This window comes from Oryzias melastigma, linkage group LG18, assembly GCF_002922805.2.
Source record: "Oryzias melastigma strain HK-1 linkage group LG18, ASM292280v2, whole genome shotgun sequence".
In the NCBI taxonomy this organism is placed as follows: domain Eukaryota; kingdom Metazoa; phylum Chordata; class Actinopteri; order Beloniformes; family Adrianichthyidae; genus Oryzias; species Oryzias melastigma.
In genome coordinates, this window is record NC_050529.1 from 4,459,601 (window position 1) to 4,478,088 (window position 18,488).

Below are 18,488 nucleotides of genomic sequence, written 5' to 3' on the forward strand. Positions count from 1 at the left end.
GACACAGACCCCGCCCCCCAACTCCGCAGTCGGCTCACTTCATTGATCTGTTGGTGTGCGCATGTGCGTGTCTGTCTGTTTTGTTGTGTGTCTGTCATTAAAAAGTACTTAAGTGATAAAAATGTTGACCTTATGATTGACTTATAATTTTATGAGGGTAAACTTGTAAAATTATGAAAAAGAATCAGTATTTTACAATAATAAAGCTGTAATTAAATGATTTACAAATTATGAATGTATTGTAGTAAAATTATATTTTTTTTAGGCAAAAAAAGTCAGTTTACTAAGAAAAATATAAAGAGCAACAAAAAAAAAAGTATCTTAAAAAATGGTGTTTCAGCATCTATAAGAGACATAGACCACATTGTAATCCGAATGTTACTTTGGCATTCGCTTCATAGTCTTTTAGTGAGTCAACATTATTTGATTAAGAGTATAAGGACATTGAAAAGAAGAAATAACAAGACATTTTCTTCGTCATTCTTGACCCATGAGGAGCGGATTTCTGGCAGGTGAGCCGTTTATGGCTGCAGAAATAGAAAAGTAATATGGATACTATGATGAACTAAAGCTTGTCACCGTAAATGATTGTATTGATGGATTTAGGTGGTGTGTAATGTGGATACAGGCTTACAGAGCAAAACAAGTATGTTTTTTTAATGAAAGTTTATTTCTCAAAATTATGACTCACAATTTTTGAAGTTTATATTGTAAAATAATGATTTTTTTTCTCATAAATGAACAACTTTATTATCATTCATTTATTTTTTTATTTTCATGATGGTCCTGCATCCAAATCCTGCATAAATGGGCTTTTTAAATTATATTTTCAACTTTTTTTTAAATCAAAATTATTTTTTTAACCTTATATTTATTTTGCTTATTTGTTTATTTTCGTGTAAGCGTTAGGATGGTTTGTTCTTCGTGTTCTTCTGTTTTGATTCTTTACGTCAGTAATGTCGATCGTTTGCAGTATATACAGTCAATGGGGGGACCTCATGGCTCGAGACGTCCAGTATTTTTACAGTCAATGGTCAGAATCAAACGGAAGGGAATTCCATCCTCTGGTCACGTGACTTATAACAGCAACACCAACAAACCGTGAACGAAAGTTCTGCAGCTGCACAGAAGCGTTCTGGAAGGATTTGAATTCAGGGATCGAGAAGGACACAAACATGGACTGTGAGTAAGAGGAAGATTATGACAATGAGGATAGTGAAAGTGTTTTCGACCGTTCTAGTAATGGCGGCAAAGGTTGTTAATGTTTTTTTTATATACGTTTTGTTTCCATTTTTAGTTTTGTTTCAGAAAAAATAAACTAAGGTTTAGAGCGTAGTTAACGGGTAGATTTAGTTATTTGAGGGTAAATGCGCAACAATCGATGACGTAACAAGGACGATAAAAAATATTTGAACGCGTAAATCAAATCTAAAAGATGTTTAAAATGTTTGTGCTCAATATAATAATTGTTTTGAGTATTTTTCTTTCTTTCTTAATTTTTTCTCTCCTTACATTTTGAAAAACATTACCAAGTAAAACAAAAGTTAATATTTAGCTTAAAATGCTAAAATGTACCTCGTGAATTGTTGTCTTCCTGTCCGCTTTAAAATAAAAGATAATAACAAGAAAGACTGTAAGAAGTTTTTTAGTTTGAAAAAACTGATTTGTGAAAAGAAATGAAAAAAATAAGATAGAAAACAAAATGACCGTACGGATCTAATATTAACTAAAACATAAACAACGCAGTAGAACAGTAAGAAAGTGAATGTAACTTGAGGCAAACTTTCACTACAAACTAAAAAATGTGTCATCAGTTTAGATAGGAATACTTTTTTGTCTGGTATGAAAAATGCTAGATTTATCAGCAAATTTAATCAACAAAACCAAGCTGCAGCTCAGGAAACCAGCTCCCCAATGTTCCTGTCTTGGTCAGCATATGATCAAGATGTTGAGAAAACAGAGTTCTGCTAGACAACTTCAAATCTCTGAAGAATTCAGTCTTCACGTAACTCTGCCCTCCCCTCGCACCCAGCAGCAGTAAGTAAACCTTTTTCTCTTAGTGACGTCACACTTGCTCACTCCAGTTTGCTTGTAGTGTCAATGGTCTGCTCTTAGACCTCTGAAATTGACATGGGACACACCAGTTGACCAATCACACAATTCAATTGCATTAACCTGTTCAACCTGTAGGGGGCAGCACACAGATGGTTTAAGACTATAATTTCAGGAAACACGTTTATTTGAAATTTTCAAAATGTGGCAACAGACATTACCATTTAACCTTCATGCTCTCTTGTGGGGTCCAGATGGCCACACCCTTACATTGATGTGTGATCCCTCCCATGACAAATGTGTACAGAATTTTATGTCTCCATTTGATTAGAAACCACAGTGACCTTGTCTTTCTCTGTGTCACAGCTGCTGCAGTCGAAATACCTGAGAGTAGAAAGAGGAAGAGGACGAGCTCGTGTTCTTCTCCCAGGATGTTAATCGAGTCGCCTGGAAGGTAATTCCGTTTAACTCTTAAAATACCTAAAGTTGTGACAAATGTTATCGTTACGTCCACAAGTGTCTAGGGCTGGATGGTTCCGTAACATAAGAACTCAATCAATTAAGTTTATATTTTTTATTAAATATGAAGTGGAGGAGGGAAGGTAGGGACCAAGGTTGGGCCAAAGGAATGAAAAGAACAAAACAAAACACAGCCTGGCTATCACTATTCTAAAACAAAAACAAGAAAACAAAAGTCTATCTGACTTATCTAAAAATTGGGGTCAAAACTTACAGGGGTGGCACCAACCAACTTACCTAGTGTGTTTAACAGTAGACAAGCTACGTGAGGTGTACAGGGTACCCTGTCTTACCTGTCCACAAACCTCCCACACACTCCAACAGAAAGCAAATGAGCTACACATTAGTCAATTCAGTAGAGAACTAAAGGAGGAGCCTCCTTCCCAGAGATCTTGCTCAAGTTTTATGGCATCCAGGTAGCTGGCTCTGGAGCTTGATTGGACTGCTCGTAATGTCTGCCAGGTGTCTCCAATCAGCCAAGGTGCAGCTCAGCCCATGCAGAGGAAGGAGGGAGAAAACAATGAAACTCTGCATGTAACAGTTATGTTTTCGTTTTTTAACCTTGAAATCAATTAATATATGATGAAACGTAAAAGTATCTACCTCTGGACAGTAAAAAAACAAGATGACATTTTTTAGATCTCAGTAAATAGCGTGAACTTTTGAAACCAGCCAGTAGGTGGGTTGTTTCCTTCCACCTTTCAGTCAATCTTGCATTCCATCAAACTTTTATTTATGAACGAGATTACACGACAGGAACAAAAGCCTCACTGTTCCTCCTGAATCAGAGATCTATCATACCGATTCTCCTCTTTGGTTGATCAACCTTTCTCATGTCTGTTCTCTTACATCCATTTGGTCTTCCTTTGGACTTCTTTCCTGGTAGTTTTAGCCTCTGCATCCTTTACATGTATCATCACTGCCCCTCCTCTCAAACCATCTCCATCTGCTTCCCTACCATGATCTGTTTCTGCTGATGTACTCATTCCTGATCCTGGACACTTCCAAAAGGACCCTCAACATCTTCATCTCTGCATCAGTCTCTAATCTGAAACTAACTAAATCTGGTTATACATTGATGTATATGTTATTACTAGGGCTGTTACTCATGATTATTTTAGTAATCAATTATTCAACTTATTCTTTTTCCATCTTCTTAACCGCTTTGTCCCTTTCGGGGTCGCGGGGGTGCCGGAGCCTATCCCGGCTACACCCTGGACAGGTCGCCAGTCTGTCACAGGGCCTCAATCACACACACATACACTCTCACATTCACACCTAGGGGCAATTTTAGAGTCACCAATGAACCTATGAAGCATGTTTTTGGATGGTGGGAGGAAGCCGGAGTCCCCGGTGAAAACCCACGCATGCACGGGGAGAACATGCAAACTCCACACAGAAAGGTCCCAGCCGGGAGTCGAACCGGGGCCTTCTCGCTGTGAGGCGAGAGCGCTAACCACTGCGCCACCGTGCAGCCCCTTATTGTTTTTGATTAGTCAAAAAATATTACAAACATAATAACAAAGTATTAGGGCCAGTTTACAAAAATTATTTTTTTTAAATCACGACTTTAAATCTCGTGAATTCACAAGAAAAAAGTTGTAATGGTTAATTTACGAGAAAAGTTATTTATTCATGACTTTAAATGTCATAAGCTAAAGTTATGACTTTTTTCACGTAAATTTACAAGAAAAATAACATAATAAACAAACAAGAAAAGAACCAAAGTTGTCAGTTTATCTAAGCCGTGCTCACAGATGAAAGACATTGGGCATATTTTGAGTTTTTTTTCTAAATCGGTGTCAAAAACCAAGATATTTATAACCTTTTGGTGAGTTACAGTATAATTTAATTATTATACGTAAGGCTTTTTGGGGTTTGATGTCGATAATGCAGAGTTTCATGTTTAAAATAAAGAGATCAGAGACACATGTTTGCAGGACTGCCACTTCATTTTGCCCTTTTAATTCACATACCCAGAAGCCCTTTCATCTCCTTACGCCATGCCTCTGTCATGCGCAAAAGAACCAGTAAAGGGGAATATAAATAGTGTTAACATGCACCCCCTTCTCCAGAAGAAACATCCTGTTTCAGTACAAAACAACAATGAAAAATGAACATAGTCTGTCATGTTAGCACTAAAACATAGAAAATTCTGAAAACTGGGTCTCTTCAGGTGGAAACATCACACAGAGTTAGAGAAGATCCTGTTTTCAAAGGAGGTAGAAATGACAGGAAGTGAACAGCTGCTAGGATTTCTTTAACTTCATCAATGAGAACTGCGGAGATTCTGCAAGCCGCATACCAATGTTTAAACTGAATTAAATACACATTTGTAACATTATAAACATTCAGCTCACTTGTTGAAATCCATGTCCGTTTAGTCGGTCTCCTGCTGCACATGTCATTCAGTCATTTGTCTGTAGTTTCACTTCGACTTTAAATCTAAGAGAAAACAACTCGTAATATTACTTTTTTTGTGGCTGTAATACTCCGTCAAAGATTATTGTTGATGTGCAATTTTTTTTTACAAAAAGTGATAGTGCTGGTACTCACTCTGTAGTGATTTGATTTAAAAGGGTTTATTTCAAGCGATCAAAACAAAGATATGTCAAACATATTGTAGGTCAACTAAGCATCAAATTATAGACTGCTTGAAAGGGAGTGGGATGAAGTAAACTTAAATAATTCCACCCCTTCTCAACCATACCATTTTCTTTACATAAATTATCAATACCTTGTTCAAAACTTCTAATCAGAGATTTATACCGTACCAACACAGCTACAGGTCATTTAAAAATCAATAGATTTCAATAAATCACATGGCTATGTAAGTACACTATTTCCAAATTCATAATTGCATATGCAGATTTACGATCAGAATTCAAAAAGGTCAAAGAATGAAAAAGTTAATATAAATGTCAAATGTGTCCTGATTTTTCTTCAGGGCCATGATCAGCTCTCAATCTTGCAGAATTACTACTTTTTTGCAGTAATTCTGTGATAAGTCAAGTTAACTTGGTCTGAAGGCGATGAAAATGAATAGAGCTAAATACACATGAGCCGGAACCTGGAAAAAAAAAAAAAACTGCTTTGTGTCATGTACGGAACTGCTAAAGCCTGGCTTATAGTGCATTCACAGAACTTGACATTTTACATGTATAGTTTGAGTTTCAATTTCGCCTTAGATATCTCTTCCGGCTCTTGCTGAAGTCAGACACATTTCCTCTTGCTCCTCTTGTGTCACTCCCAAGGCTTTTTTCCTGTCCTCCCTCCAAACCTTCATTTTTCACCTGCATCCTTCTACATTTCGCTCTCTGAGAAATGGATCTGATCAGCTGGTCTTTGAATTTGATCAACAACATTTTTCCACACTAAGGAATGGGAAAGCGTACCTCTCCTGCCCAGATGGAGCCGACACGGTTAGATACACCAACGATCCATGGGGCAAGTGGAGGCTGATGAGTCTGGCCCAGCTGTCTGTGGAAGATGTTGAAGATGTATATCTATTTAGATTCCCGATAATCGGATTTCTCACAATTGGGATTGGAGGAATTAATATGTATCTGTCAGTCTGGAAGCTGCTAACAGTGTGTGGCGAGCTGCTGGAGCTCTGTGGAGGGATACAACAGGCTGTAAAGACTGTGATGAACTCTTACAAACGGATCAAAGGCACTGTTCCTCACTTGCCCAGATAGGCAAAGCGCTGGGGCTTAAATAATAAGTTTAACAATGTTCTATATAATACCTTTGTCATTTTCTTGTTTCTCTTGGTCTTCTTTCCTCTTTTTCTACATGGTTTTGTCTTTTACATTTTGTTGCACTCACAAAAATAAACAAATTAGCATCCTCTGACACCAACTAGCGCTTAGTATCGCATCAGCTCAGCCTCGGACTATACCAATTCCTGTGATGGTTTGTTTGAGAGATTGGAATTGAATTTAAAAAATACATTCATGGTGAATGCAAGCCATAATTAGATGTGATGAATTAAAGTGGTTTAATTTAAAAATAGTTTGAGCTTGAGATGAGTGTTAGACTGAAAAATTATCCCAATTACCTGTGTGGGATTCACCCAGCCACCGGTGAATTACGCCCCCCTCTCGCATTTTTTGACTTGGTATGTTCCACAGTGTAATGTACAGCAATGAAATGAGGGTGCCAGTTTGAGTGTCGGCCAGCAGAGGCCGCTGTTTGGTAGTTAAATTCACCTTCAGACAACCAGAACAGACACACTCCGCTGTTCATATTACAAAAAAGAATATTTAATGATTTTTTTTTTCCCTTCATCCGTGCAGCCTCCTGGAAAATTGCCGACCAGGGCAACCACTCACGTCACCCATATCAAAAACCGCCACTGAGTGGAAAGGAAGCCAGTGCAGCTGGATTAACAGTGGGGTGACATGAGAATACTTGAGGATTTAGTTAAAAGCCTTGCAGCAGCGTTCTGGACAACCTGAAGCTGTTCTAGAGATTTTTTACTGAGACATGTAAAGATGGAGCTGCAATAATCAAGACGGGAAGAAATAAAAGCATGAATGAGCATCTCCATCTCAGAACGTGATACAACTGGACTGAGTTTAGCAATGTTTTTTAAATGATAAAAACAAGAACGAACAAGTGGAGCGACATGAGAGTCAAGAGATAAAACTGGGTGTAAGGTTACCCCGAGGTTTCTGATAAAAGAGGCAAGTGGACCGAGCCACTGGACTATCTGGGAGTGGAATTTGTCAGGAGCACAAACGAGGACCTCAGTTTTATCATTTAGTTGGAGAAAGCTGTTCATTTAACTCTTGACCGAATCTAGACACCTGTGTAAAATCTGTATCTTGAAAACATCCTGAGGCTTAAAAGACACAAAGCTGAATATCATCAGCATAAAAGTGATAAGAAATGTATTAAAAGTTATTAAAATGTGCTCCAAAGGCAACAGATATAAAATAAACAGTAAAGACAGGGCCTTGTGACACACCAGAAGAGGGAGAAGCAGAGGAGGACTTAAACTTGGAGGACATCATGGAAAAAGATCTACCAGTAAGGTATGATGTGAACCAGTTTAAAGCGGATCTGGATACTTCAACCCAGTTTTTCCGCCTGTCCAGGAGGATGTGATGGTTGACAGTGTCGAAGGCTGCCAAGATTATGTCCAACAACAGAAACACGGAGCAGTTTCCTGCATCATTCTGCATCAGGATGTCATTTGTGACTCTGAGAAGAGCTGTTTCAGTGGAATGAGCTGTGCGAAAACCTGATTGAAACTCATCAAGATTGGCATGACTGTCTAAAGCAGTTATAAGTTGTTTAGCAACAACTTTTTTTTAAGATATTTGAAATAAATGAAAGATTAGAGATAGGTCAAGTCCAGGTTTTTAAAGAGAGTAAAGATGACAGCTTCTTTAAAATACTCAGGAACTTGACCAGACGGCAGGGATAAGTTAATGATTGACAGGACTCAGGGACCAATGGACTGGAAGACATCTTTAAACAAAGGTGTTGGCAACACATCAAGAGAGCAGGAAGATGACTTCATTGAACCCACTAATCTGACCAGCTTAGGGAGACAAACAAGTAAAAATGTGTCTAAAAATCACAGGCCGAGGTGGACTAGGAACAGAAACTAACGCAGCTGTGTGACATAGAGACCATGGTGCACTGGTGGTTCTCCCCTCCCTCATACCCTGTCTGCTATGCCCCATTTGGTCTAGGGGTTTGGGGTATAGCATAAAGGAACATTAAAGCAATATGTGTAACAAAGAATGGTTCCATAAAATATAACATTTAATTACAAGAAAAAAAACAAGCAAACAATAACTGAAGGTGAAGCAAAAGGCTTCTGGGTGAACCAAGGCCAAAATAACAAACAAAACCCCAACTGACTCAACCCAGGGAGCTGACCTGCAAAAGAAACAAAAGAAAGACAAACACTAACCTCCCTGGACTAACATAAACAGGAGAAAACGTTTACTAAAAAAAAAAAAAATGGCAGTTCACCCCTACAGTTTCACTTAAATTAACCAACACTAAATATTAAACAACAGCGTGGACAGAGTAGGACTAAACACAACCACAAAGAAACTACAAAGTGCACACAAAGTGAAACAGGTGGAGAAGATCACTGAGCTGCAGTGGAGCCAGGTTGCAGCCCAGCTCCCTTCTCGTGGTCTGGAGGTCCAGATGGTGCATTTAAAGGCTCTCTCCTTCAGCTTTGACCAATGGGTAGCCACGCCCTCCAGCACCTCACCTGAAAGAAATTTACTCTGAAGACAAACAAAGATCCACAAAACACACAGGAGTCCCACTCTGACAGAAATATACAGAACCAAAAAGAAAATACAAAACCAAATTTGACCACAGCCGTAACGCTGTCCTACAGCTCATATCACATGTAACGTTCCTGTTTCGTGCTTCTTCTTGTATAGCGGGGGCTTTGTTTTCTACAGCTATATCCTACCCCTTAGAACAGGGTATCAATGTATATTCTTTTTTTGCCACTGCTGATCCCCTTATGTACTTTGCCTCCCCCCTATCTCCCGCTCTACTTAACTGTAATTTCTTTGTAATGTACATTTACTGTTACAATAACAATAAATGCTTCTAAGATCCCAGGTAAGATTTGTGCTAACCTGGGTCTTTAAGCTATTGACCTTATTCCTGGGGCCTCTCATGTGAAAGGAGTTATGGGTGCAACTTCCGGCATAGCAACCAGAAGTTGCACGGCTCTATTTGTTTCCACTGAAAGTGGCGGTTTTGTTAGCTTTAGCGGTGCATACAAACGAGCGTGTTTTACTTATTCCCTCAAAGTTTTCAAAAATGTCTTTGCGCAGTTCAGGCGCATGTTTTGTAGCTCGGGGTTGTACTAACAACCAAATTAAATTAAATTTGTGGAGCGTTTTGTGGGACATGGGCTGCTGACGAAGAGGGAGTGCAGCGGCCCTCCTCGGTACAGATTTTACCGTCTACCGGGCGAGGATGAAGTCAGAAGGATGTGGCTGAACATTTTAAATCTTTCATTTTGTGGATAAAGTACACGGAGGAAAATCCGTATCCAACATTATGGTCGGGTTACTCCAGAACACCAGAGAAGAAGAGACGCCGGGTACTGCAGAGACCTGACTGCAGCGGTTAAGCTAGTTTCATATTCGACATTAGTCACACATTCAGGGATGAACGGCGATATTTCTCAAACACCTTTGCTAAAAAACACCAGAAATGTTTTACTGGCAGATGATAAAACAATCAATGTTTCACATGACTCGTTTTCATTCTTCACGATCCACGTAACGAGCAGACCACCACAAACGTCGCTGCAATGTGAGCGGAGCCGGAGCGCTTTGCCCGAGCTGCTGCTGAAAGTAATGTGGAATGTTGATTGTTTTATTATCTCTCAGGAAAAACATTTTTGGTGTTTTTTTAGCAAAGGCGATTGAGAAATATTGCCGTTCATTATTGAATGTGTGACGAATGTCGAATATGAAACTAGCTTAACCGCGCTGCTGACAGCAGAGTCACAAGAGCAGAAAAGATATTTGGTGTGTAATTGCTGCATCTCCTGGTATCAGATATTCAAAAATTACCTGTTTAAACCGCAGCTGACTTTGTCAAAACATGAAACGGACAAAAGCTACACCGCGTGATGCATCTCTCATCGCAGCATGTGAACACAAGAAGAGATAATGTTACAATTGTTCAGCACTGTGTGCTAACTCTGGCAGAAATAGGCATAAATAAAGAATTATGATGTGAACTTTTAAGATTGTTCATAGCTTCACCACCTGCTGCAGCAGAATTGAGAAAGTAGCTAAAAACAGTAGCTAAAAATGCTACTAAATGTTATGTTTTTTAAGGTCATCCTCCAATCCCTCAATTTTAGCACCAGAGTTGTTACGTCGCCTCTTTTAAGACATGACAGCTGGTTTTTCCACATTTATATGTAGTTATATATCCAAAACAAAAGGAATTGCGCTGTTGGCTCTACAGTTGTAATGTAAATACATGCGAGTGTACCGGAATTTTCACCCATAATTCACGCAAAGGCTCATGGGGACTAGGAATAAGGTCAATAAAAAAAGCCATAATTGGCTAGCAAGTTTGAGGCTCCTGATCCCTGATGAAGAAAACACTACAACCACTTTCTTATGATAAAATTTGATTAAAAATTACTGTGATGAAGATGTTGAGTACAGTGAGGAAGTAGTCAAAACAGTTTTGGTTTCAGGTGTGCATGGCTGCTGTGCCGTGAAACATACGTTGTATCCATCTTCTTCTTTTGTGGTTGAGGAAGGGCTATACCACCTCCAAGACTTCCTGTTGAACATTGTGATCCAAATGACTTTGTTGATGGTGGTTATCATAATCAATTAAAATGAGAAAAAAAGATGTCAGCAATTTTTTTTACAGTCGAATCTTTGATAGCCCTATTTTACTCATTTGTTTTTACAATATTTTCAGGTCAGAGTTGACAGCAGACAGCAGTGTGTCTATGAGGAGTGATGCATCAAGACTTGAACCACCGAACTTCAGCCTGGAAGAAAAACAAAGCCTCTCTCGAGGGACTGAGTTTCAGAGCCCAGGCTGTGCGTGGAGGTGAGCCCAACTATATCTAGTCGGTATCTCTCAACCTCTCGCACCAGCTCAGGCTCCTTCCCTCCCAGAGAGGTGACATTCCATGTCCCAAAAACCAAATTCCATGACCGGGTTTTGGGCCGCCGAGGCACTCGTCTCCGGCTGCCACCCAAACCACAATGCACCGGCCCCTTCAGAGCTCCCCTGCAGGTGGTGGGCCCACTGGGGAGTGATCCCACGTCGCTCCTTCGGGTTGGACCCGACCGGGGCCCGTGGGAGGAGCCCCGGCCACCAGGCGCTCGCCTCCGAGCCCCAACCCTAGGCCTGGCTCCAGGGTGGGGCCCCGGTGACGCCAATCCGGGCGACGTAGCGGTATCTTTGGTGTCGTTACTCATAAAGGGGATTTTGAACCGCTCTTTGTCTGGCTCGTCACTCAGGACCTGTCTGCCATGGGAGACCCTACCAGGGGCAGAAGTATGTTTTAAATGTCTTATAAAAGTATCGGATACACAAAATCAAACGACTCGGAATCGGATCGGGCCCAAAAAACCTGATCGAGACATCCCTTGTTGTTTTTCATAATCGCAAAGCACACAGATAAAAGGAACAGCAAACAGAACACCAAAGACATCAACCCTTTTTGTAATAGGAAGTCAAGCATGGACATGTTTTGAAAATAAATCATTTTTAATTTTTAACAACATGACATCTGTAGCATGTATTTCCCAAATTCAGACAGGTAAGAACTTAATGAAAATACATTAAATTATATTTTTTGGATTCTCAGAAGACTCAAGTTCAGTTGTTCAGCTGTTGAACACTGTGATCCAAATGGCTTTGTTGATGGTGGTTATCGTAATCAATTAAAATGAGAAAAAAAGATGTCAGCAATTTTTTACAGTCGAATCTTTGACAGCCCTATTTATTCATTTGTTTTTACAATATTTTCAGGTCAGAGTTGACAGCAGACAGCAGTGTGTCTATGAGGAGTGATGCATCAAGACTTGAACCACCGAACTTCAGCCAGGAAGAAAAACAAAGGTGAGTATTGATCTCTAGTTTGACCATAGTTCAAAATGAGAGAGATATAAAAAAGTGAAGTCAAAGTTATTAAGGAGTCAGATTTTTTCATGAAGGTAAAAACCTTCTTAAAACCTTCATCAAAATATTTGCTTCTTCATACAAATCAACTATGTAACAACTTCAGGCAAAAGCTGAAGAATTTGTTAAGAGTCTCTTGTGTCTGTTGGGATATTCCATTTTACATTCTTTTTGGAGAATGAAAACCTCAAAAGGTTTAATTATGGTAACGAAAAAGCATCTATTTAGCTTTGAGTCTCCAAGAAAAAGCTGAACACAAATGTGAACAATTACAAACTTTTGGTTAATTTACTTTATGCCAATTTGACAGATCTGCATCTTAGATAAAGGCAGTTATGTTTGACTAAACTAATCCCAGGAACAATCTCAAAAACACACATTTTGTATTTATACTGTATTAGTATGTATAAACTGAAATATATATATATATATATTTACATATGTGTAATATTTTTATACTATCTTCTTTGTATATATTGTCTCTTTTATTCAACGTCAGACCTCTCCTGTATTGAGGAATCATAGGATTGTACAGTTTTTCTCCCTTTATTGTTACTATTTTTATTTCTCTCTATGCTCCTGTGTCATGTGTAACTTGTATGTTGATTGAAGGCACTCTCTGCATCTAAAAATAGAATTCCCCCTCGGGGATAAATAATGTTGTTTTAACTTGGACTTGAACTTGAACTTGAAAAAGCTATTTCAACTACAGTAATATGTAACATTGATAAATTACACTCACTACAAGTTTATGATGTTGTTGACTGTCCTGCAGCCAGAACTTGAGCTGCTCAGCATGTGGTCAGATTCCAAATACTCTGGTCCTGCTCAAGTGTGGACATTTGTCATGCCAACAATGTATTGACTCATTACTGGGGTGTGGCTGTCCAATCTGTGAAGAGAAACCCAAAAAAGTGACAGGTAAGACTATGAGTTTTTATTTTTATTTTGCTAACATTGTATTCTTATTCTGTTACAAATGTTGCTGACAATGCAATTTAAGTGACAGTTTAAATGGATGGTCACTTCATTAGGTCTGCCTTGCTATTACCAGGTTGGACACCCTTTTGCCATCATAACTGCTTTAATCCTTGGTGGCAGAGATTCAAAAAGGTACTAGATATATTCCTCACAGAGTTTGGTCCATATTGACATGACAACATCACACAGTTCCTGCAGATTTTTCAGCTGAACATCAATGATGCCAATCTCCTGTTCCACCACAGCCCAAAGGTTCTATTGATTTCTGGTGACTGTGGAGGCCATTAAAGTCCAGTGAACTCATTGTCATGTTCTAGAAACCAGTGTGAGATTTTTCCACCTTTATGACATGTTGGAAGTAGCATCAGAAGATGGTACACTGTGGTCATAAAGAGATGGACGTGGTCAGAAACAATACTCGGGCAGACTGTGGTGTTGGAAGCACATTCAATTGGTACTAAGGGGTACAAAGTGTGCCAAGAAAACATCCTCCACACCATAACACAACCAGCAGCCTGATAAGTTGCTATCCCCCATTTGAAGGAAACTTGTGCAAGTGGCTTACCATTGGCTTCAATGGCTGATGTGAACGTCCATGTTGACTGATTCTTGGCCAGTAGTTGAATAGGACTGCTTTATTTGAAGGCTCCCTCTTAGTTAGGATTGTTTGCTCCTCTGTTAGACATCCAGTTAGTCTCATCTTTTTAAGTATCCTATCAGGGCCCAGTGTTGTCCACTTTTTTTATACCTGAATTTTTTTTTAAATGTCTGCCACTTTGATGCTCACTAAATTCTCTCCAAGAAGGTTTCTGTGCTCCTCCTTCAGAGACACCAGCCAAGTGGTGCCCCCTTCTCCCATATACTTTTCCAATACTGTTTAGTCTTGGCGGATATGCTCTGCTGTTATGATGGTGCTACTGACCGTACACTTTCGTAGGTTGAGTCACAATCAGCCTGTTAATGCGTCTGGCTTTATTATCTCTTGTTGTACTTCTTGATCAAGGCCAGCAGCCTTGATTTGGCAGTTTCCAGTATTTCAGGGATGGGCAGCTAACTTTATCTCTTGGGCACTTGTTTTTTCACGGTACCCCTCTTGGCCTCTGTCAGTTGACTCACTTCTCTCCAGGCTGCCATGATTTTAACCTCTAACCATTTTTTCAATGCTGGGTATTGTTTCCTCTCATTGTTAAAGATTAAAGAGATTTTTATTGCCATTTGTACATGTTAAGGGAACAAGGACATTGGAATTTTTCTTGGCTGCTTGGCTGCTCTTCAATCCAAGCATTTCAAGGATCCCTGCTGCTGAAATGTAAACCAGTTCTTTAGTTTCAGTAATTGTTGTGATAGGGTTTGCTCTCAATACTTGGTCTACAGTTTCCAGGAGGCTTCTAAGTGGTACTCATATTAATCATTATAGTTGGTCTTGGGATTGCCTGGTTGCTAATTATAGCCACAATCTTATCTTTTTGGTCAGTTGCTGCCTCTTCAGTGTAATGGTAATTCTTGGGGCTATCATCCCAATTGCTCATTGGGAGGTTAGTAAACTATTCATTCTGATCAAGTGTTTTAGCTCTTCATGTCATCAAAGATGTGTGAGCTCTTTATCCCTTGTGCTATGTTATGGGGTCCAGATGACCCAAGCCTTACATACACGTGTTATCCATTCCATGACAAATATGTATGAAGGTGAGAAGGATTTCATGTCTGCCACAGACACCAGTGAAAATAAAAAACTGGAAAAAAGAAAAGTCCAGCATACCGTCTTGTGGGGTTCAGATGACCTCACTCCAAATGTAAACATTAGTAGGATAGAACAAGGGCTACTCTCAAGTTGGGGTAATAGTTGCTCTTGTTGCATGTTATCGTGTTTTGAAAAATCCATTTACTCTACATTTTTTAGATGCAACTTTTTTTAGTTGGAATACTTAAGTAATAGCATTCAATTAAATGATTATTCTTCAGTCTATTTTTTCTTGAATTAACCTACATAGACCTTGTTTGGCCTGGGAAACAAAACTTTAACCTAAACTATAAAGACAACTATTGTCACTCATGATCCAAGGTGCCTACACAAGTAGTGTGGTGTTGCACCACACTTCCTGTTGTAGGTGGCAATTCTGCCCACAACTAATCACTTCAGGCCAAGTGGGCCATCCTTTCCTGTTGGGTTCTGATTCTCTTCCTCTTAGACAGTGATACTTTGTACTACTGTAATATGGATATGGATAAAAAAAAAATAACAATAAAGGAAAATGTAATGTATCTATGTTGTTTTTATGTTGTTGCAGGCGATCAGAGTCTCCAAGAACCAAAGAAAAAACTTAGAAAGGCAATGCAGCAGAAATTTGATTTGACATCTGAGGGTATCAGAGACCAAAAGAGTCCCCTGAAAAGCATCTATACAACACTTTACATCACCACTCGAGCCCCTGAGGAACTTTCAGGAGAACATGAGTACTCAAGTCTGAAGTTTTTTTTTAAAATGAAGCCATCAGGGGATTTCTCAGTCCAACTCGATACCCTCTTCAAACAGTTTGCACACAAAGATAAACCCCAGAGAATGATCCTGACGAATGGAATCGCAGGAATCGGAAAGTCCTTCGCCGTTCAGAAGTTCATTCTTGACTGGGCAGAAGAAAAATTCGAACAGGATGTGGACTTTGTCTTCTTTCTTGCTTTTCGAGAGCTACATATGTGCAAGGGAGAGAAAAGCCTTCTGCAGGTTCTGATTGACTTTCATCCTTCTCTTCAGCTCAACGATTTGAAGAGTTTGGAACAAACCAGAACCATTGTGATCCTTGATGGCTTTGATGAAAGCAGACTTCAGCTGGACTTTGACAACTCCAAAACAATAACATCCATCAGTGAGAGAACAACTGTGGATAATCTGCTTGTAAACCTCATTAAGGGTAACATTCTTCCAAATGCAAACATCTGGATAACTTCTCGTCCTGCAGCAGCAAATCAAATCCCAGCAAAGTATGTGAACATGGTGACAGAGATTAGAGGATTTAACGATGCACAGAAAGTCGAATACTTCAGGAAGAGACTGAGTCCAGATTTGAGTCTTGCTGAAAGAGTCATCTCACACATTCAGTCCTCACAGACTCTTGACATGATGTGCCAGATTCCCATCTTCTGCTGGATTTCTGTCATCTTGTTTCAAGATGTTTTTAGAGGAGATGAAGAAGCAGAAACCCCTAAAACTCTGACTGAGATGATGGCCCACTTCTTGTTTGTCTTGACAAAACACAGATGCAGAAAATATGAGAAGAGTGAGACAAGCAAAGAGAAACTTCTGAAAACTCACAGAGATTTCCTCCTGAAACTTGGAAAACTTGCATTTGTTCAGCTGCAAGAGAACAAACTCATCTTCTATGAGGACGACTTGAAAGAATGTGGGATTGATGTAGAAGAAGCATCACTCTACTCTGGATTTTGCAACACAGTTCTTCGAAATGAAGAAATCTTCTTCCAGAGAAAGATCTTCTTCTTTGTGCATCTTACCATCCAGGAGTTTTTTGCAGCTCTTTATTTCTATGAATGTCTTGCTACCAACACCACTGGAGATCTTGGCAGTTTTCTTGATCTGAAGGTAAAGCATTCTTTACTCGACCTTCTAAAAAAGACAGTGGACAAAGTGTTGGAGAAGAAGAATGGTCACCTGGACTTTTTCCTGAGATTCCTCCTTGGCTTGATTGTGGAATCCAACAAGAAAGTCCTCAACGGTTTGCTGACCCCACTGGATCCAAAGCAAGAAATAGACAAGAAAATCTTGACGTACCTTAGATCCATCCGAAGAAAGACCCTGTCTCCAGATAGTTGCGTCAACATTTTCCAGACCATGGTGGAGATGAGAGACCACACAGTCAAAGTGGAGATTGAGGAATATCTGAAACTGTCAGATTATTCAGAAACAGAGCTGACTGCTCTTCACTGCTCTGCTCTGGCCTTCATGCTGATGGTCTCCAATAATGAACTAGAAGAACTGAATCTGAAGAGTTACAAGACATCAGAGGAAGGCAGAAGGAGGCTCGTACCAGCTGTGAGGAGCAGCAAGAAAGCTGTGTAAGTACCTCCTTGGTTTGGAATCCATTACAATACAAATACATAGTCCACGTCTACATTATTAAAAGTTAGTTTGTTAATTTTAGTAACTGTTTTTCATTTAGGTTGAGAGAGTGCAAAGTGACTGAAGAGTGGGTTGAACATCTGGCCTTTGGTCTCAAGTCCCCATTCTCACCTCTGCGAGTCCTGGACCTGAGCACCAATGACTTGAGAGACTCAGGAGTGAAGAAACTCTGTGTTGGACTTTCAAATTCTTGCTGCAGACTGCAGAAGCTGAGGTACCTGATATGATGATTGTGTTTCTGAAATTTCTACAATCAATCTGCAACAACAAGATCTATTGTGAAAGATGACCTTACCAGGAGACTCATGCCTACCTGGATTATGAAAAATACAGGACAAATGGTCCCCAAGAAAACATCTCTACAAATGCTGCCAAGCAAACTGGCCAGTAACCAATTTATTGACCTTCATATCAACAAATGGTATTACAAATAGACTTCTGATGGGAAAATGTAATCTGTTCTGGTTTAAGGGCATCTGGCTTTGTTTTGTTACATTACAGAGCAACTGGAACAAATAGACACTTGCAAATGTTTGTCATTGTGGTAAAGTCCCCCACTTTGAGTTCCAAATTGGACAAAATTTTGGGAACAAATTAGCAACGTTTCTTGGAACTGTGGTGGACCACTGACCTCTGTGGTAAAGAATTAATTTGATTTTTGAAACTATTTAAATGGGCCATAGCCTGAAAATTCTACTTTTTGAGGTTTTAAGTGCATTATGCTGTTCATTCCTCTCTATAAAGAACCCCAAAGCGGCATTTTGATTAATTCATGTATTTAAGAGTAATCCTCTTAAAGCCTGCGCTGTCTGCAGCAGCCGGTCCCATACCCACGAAAACAAGCGGTTGGCATCGTGCTAACGTCAGCATGATGTGAACCGCCCCCTCCAGGAAGATTGTGCTCTACCAGCACCGCCCCCACTCAATTTCTCCACAGAGCTTGCGGTGATCATCAAAAAACGTTCCCCTTTAGCACACACACCTCTAACACCACAAATATACACTCTAACAAGCAAACACGCACGCATCACACAAGGTGGGACCTTCGACCTGCTGTCCCCTACCCCATCCCTGGCGGGGGGTGCGGGGAACCTTGGCCTGGTGGTCTAGTCTCTTGGGTGCCGGTCTCCTGGGCCCGGCA

At 39.8% G+C, this 18,488-nt stretch overlaps 2 protein-coding genes across 3 annotated transcripts in view; one reads left to right on the top strand and one right to left on the bottom strand.

Moving 5' to 3' along the window:
- LOC112138454 (uromodulin) overlaps window positions 1-18,488 on the bottom strand; it is a 368,601-nt gene that overhangs the window by 58,456 nt on the left and 291,657 nt on the right. The window lies entirely within an intron of this gene.
- The window catches only part of LOC112156011 (NACHT, LRR and PYD domains-containing protein 14), a 25,103-nt gene continuing 7,092 nt past the window's right edge, over window positions 478-18,488 (top strand). The window contains exons 1-8 of one of the 2 annotated variants that reach the window (XM_036216772.1): window positions 478-1,182; window positions 1,934-2,037; window positions 2,419-2,506; window positions 11,020-11,154; window positions 12,085-12,174; window positions 13,010-13,155; window positions 15,504-17,283; window positions 17,388-17,561. In XM_036216772.1, coding sequence (XP_036072665.1) covers window positions 2,484-2,506; window positions 11,020-11,154; window positions 12,085-12,174; window positions 13,010-13,155; window positions 15,504-17,283; window positions 17,388-17,561 — 2,348 coding nt within the window. In that variant the 5' untranslated portion in view covers window positions 478-1,182; window positions 1,934-2,037; window positions 2,419-2,483. The remainder of the gene's footprint in view (window positions 1,183-1,933; window positions 2,038-2,418; window positions 2,507-11,019; window positions 11,155-12,084; window positions 12,175-13,009; window positions 13,156-15,503; window positions 17,284-17,387; window positions 17,562-18,488) is intronic. The other variant, XM_024288123.2, reaches the window with a different exon arrangement.